Source organism: Mirounga leonina, unplaced genomic scaffold (assembly GCF_011800145.1).
Source record: "Mirounga leonina isolate KUSES-001 unplaced genomic scaffold, KU_Mleo_1.0 Mir_376, whole genome shotgun sequence".
Taxonomy (NCBI): domain Eukaryota; kingdom Metazoa; phylum Chordata; class Mammalia; order Carnivora; family Phocidae; genus Mirounga; species Mirounga leonina.
The window spans coordinates 5,868,595-5,871,458 of NW_023270718.1; the positions used below are offsets into that span (position 1 = coordinate 5,868,595).

General features: G+C 51.2%; 1 protein-coding gene across 1 annotated transcript in view; it reads right to left on the reverse strand.

Annotated features, from left to right (window-relative positions):
• Window positions 1-74: 74 nt before the first annotated feature.
• The window catches only part of SYT3 (synaptotagmin 3), an 11,247-nt gene continuing 8,457 nt past the window's right edge, over window positions 75-2,864 (reverse strand). Inside the window, exons 6-8 of the mRNA XM_034987006.1 lie at window positions 2,454-2,625; window positions 2,229-2,361; window positions 75-140 (exon numbers count right to left, since the gene is read on the reverse strand). Coding sequence (XP_034842897.1) covers window positions 75-140; window positions 2,229-2,361; window positions 2,454-2,625 — 371 coding nt within the window. The remainder of the gene's footprint in view (window positions 141-2,228; window positions 2,362-2,453; window positions 2,626-2,864) is intronic.

Consider the following 2,864-nt stretch of genomic DNA (forward strand, 5'->3'; position numbering starts at 1 on the left):
CAGCCCCTCCTCTCTCGGACCCAGGAGTCCAGGACCCCCACCTCCTTCCTCCCCTGGTCTGGGTTCCTTACCCCTCACTCTGAGTTCTCTTTCTCTGACAATCCTTTGCTGCCTTTCGTGAAGCTGGACAGAGTCTTTTCCTGAATAAGGAAATCCAGAAGGTTCGTGGGGGAACAGAGGCAAGACAACCGCTAATAATCAACATAGTAAGACATCAAACCTGTTTTCATCATTTACAACGCTCTTTTTTCACTCAGCTCTGAAGCGATGAGCCAAGTGGTATTACAGTCCTATTCTATAGATGGGGAAACTGAGGCACAAAGAAAAAGTCACTGGAAATGTGAGGTGAGATGAGGCTGCAGAGATGATGGGGCAGAACCTCAGAGGGGCCTCAAAGAAGCTTGGACTCCATTTTGGAGGCTCTGGGGAGCTGGGGAGGGTGGTGAGCAGAGAAGGGGCAGGGTCAGTGCTGGGGGTAGAAAGACCCTCTGGGGCCATTCACTATGGTACTATTGGCTGAAAGCCAGGGTCAGGACCCCACTTAGCCAGGGTTCCATTCCTCTCTGTGCTCCCAGCATTGCCCAGCATGAGCATAGCGCACGGGAGCTTCTGGAGAAGTTTGTGGGATGAGTGAGTAAATTAGGGGAAGAGTGAGTGGCGGAAGAAGAGAGTAGCTGCCATCTGTCTCTCTAAATAGAGTCACAGTCTTCTCAAAACTCACACTTGAGCTCTGTGCTCTGCCGCTTAAAATCCCTCCTCACCGTGGAAGCAAAGTCCAAAGTGAGGCTGAGCTACAGTCAGGTCCGGGAGGAGTTCACCCTGGGTGCAAAATTTCAGGTGTATCCAAACTCAGCACTCAAGATAATTACTATTGCAATGCAATATTTTTAAAAATCAGATTTAATCCAAAAAAATCCACGATGAGCAAGATATCAAATTTTAAATAGAGGTCAGTCCCATGTCAAATCAGAGCCTGAGACAAAGGGGAAAAATAAGCAGCCTTATTTTCATGTATTTTTTATGGGTAATTTTTTTTCTGGAAATTTAAAATTATTTTTAAAATATCGAAAACAATGAAGAGTATGTGTGTTGTAAGTCACAGTACATTAAGTTTAAATGTTTATTTATACTCTAAACAGAATTTAGTATGATTTTACTGTCTTGGCTTTAAAGACAGCAAATTCATGGATAGAATCTTCAAAATCTACTTCTGTCCTTTTTTTGTTTGTTTCAAATGAGAGAATGGCCATATTTGAGAATTTCTCTTGACGATGTGATGATCATAAATGATTTTTAGCTTTAAAAAAATGGCAACCTTGTTCTCACGTGACCTGCTGGCCTCCTGTTATCTGCCCTTTTCCCCCTTCCCTCTCAGCTCCAGGCTCAGGGGCCTGCCCCTGTCTCTTCTTGCTTAGGAGAAACACCCAGCTGCCTAGCCGTGCTCTCTCCCTTCGAGCTTCTCCTAACCTCAAAACCTTCACTTAGGCCCCTTCCTTCTCAATCTCCAGGCTTCTGCTCAAATGTCACCTCCACTGAGAGGCCCGTCAGGACACCCTAAGCCAAAGGGCACCCCCCATCCCTTGTCCAGATGTCCTCTAACTCCCAGACTTCCAAGCCTTTTGGACCACAATCCACAAGACAAAAAAAAAAAAAAAAGAAAGAAAGAAAGAAAGAAAAGATGGTATGATCCTTACAATGGGTGCTGCCCTGTGAAATTTTCTGTTCTGTTCTGTTTTGACTTCATTTTCTTATGAAGAAAAAATTGTTGATCCCCACCCAGTAAACCACAATCCAGTGATTTTCAATTACAGCCTGCTTTAAACCAAACCAAACCCAAACCCCCCAAACCCCCAACCCTGCTCCATCTTATCACTCAGTTTTTCCCTTTTACTTTGGGCTTAGCATCATGGGAAATAATAGCAAGAGTAACTGACCCCTTGACGAGCCCTTACTGAGAGGCAGACACTTAATCTTGCATTAACTCACTGAATCCTCACATCTATCCTAACTTTAGATGCTATTAACAAGCCCATCACCCAGCAGAATAAACTGAGGGGACACAGAGAGGTTAAGCAACGTGCTCTTAGTCACACAGCTCAAGTTGGTAGAGCCGGGATTCCAGCCCAAGCGGTCTGACTCCGCAGCCCATAAAGACGGACGCTCCGCGTGAATGACTGCATGAGCGCGGGAATGGAGGGCCAGGGGCACTGGGTGGCCTCCCCGCTCACCTCCACCAGCTGATGCCAGTGCTCCACGGGCTTGCGGGGATTGGCCAGCATCTCCGCCCAGTGCTCGCGGCCGTGGGGGTCGGCGGCGTCCGGGCCCACGCGGCACACGCCGATCACCTCGTTGTGCCCAATGCTGGGGGAGGGAGCGGCGGTGAGCGGCCGGGGAGGGAGGGGGCGGGCCCGGGCACACCCCCTGACCCCCCCCGCCCGGGCCACGCCCCTCACCAGTCGTAGTCTACCACCGCGATGCTGAGCCCCACGCTCTCCACGCTCTCCGGGGCCACGTCGAACACGAGCGCCTCGTTGTACGTGGGGTTCAGCGTGTTCTTCTTGATGGAGGTTTTCCGCTTCTTCAGACGCCGCCCCTCGCTGATCAGAGAGGCCTTTACGTAGGGGTCTGGGGGCAGGCATCGAGAGCACTGACCTCGACCTCCTCCCTCAGACCCACGAGTCCAGGCCCCCAGCCCCTCCTCCCTCAGACCCAGAATCAGGGCCCCAGCCCCTCCTCCCTCAGGCCCAGGAGTCCAGACCCCCAGCCCCTCCTCCCTCAGACCCAGGAGTCTGGGCCCCCAGCCCCTCCTTCAGGCCCAGAATCAGGGCCCCAGCCCCTCCTCCCTCAGACCCAGGAGTCCAGAC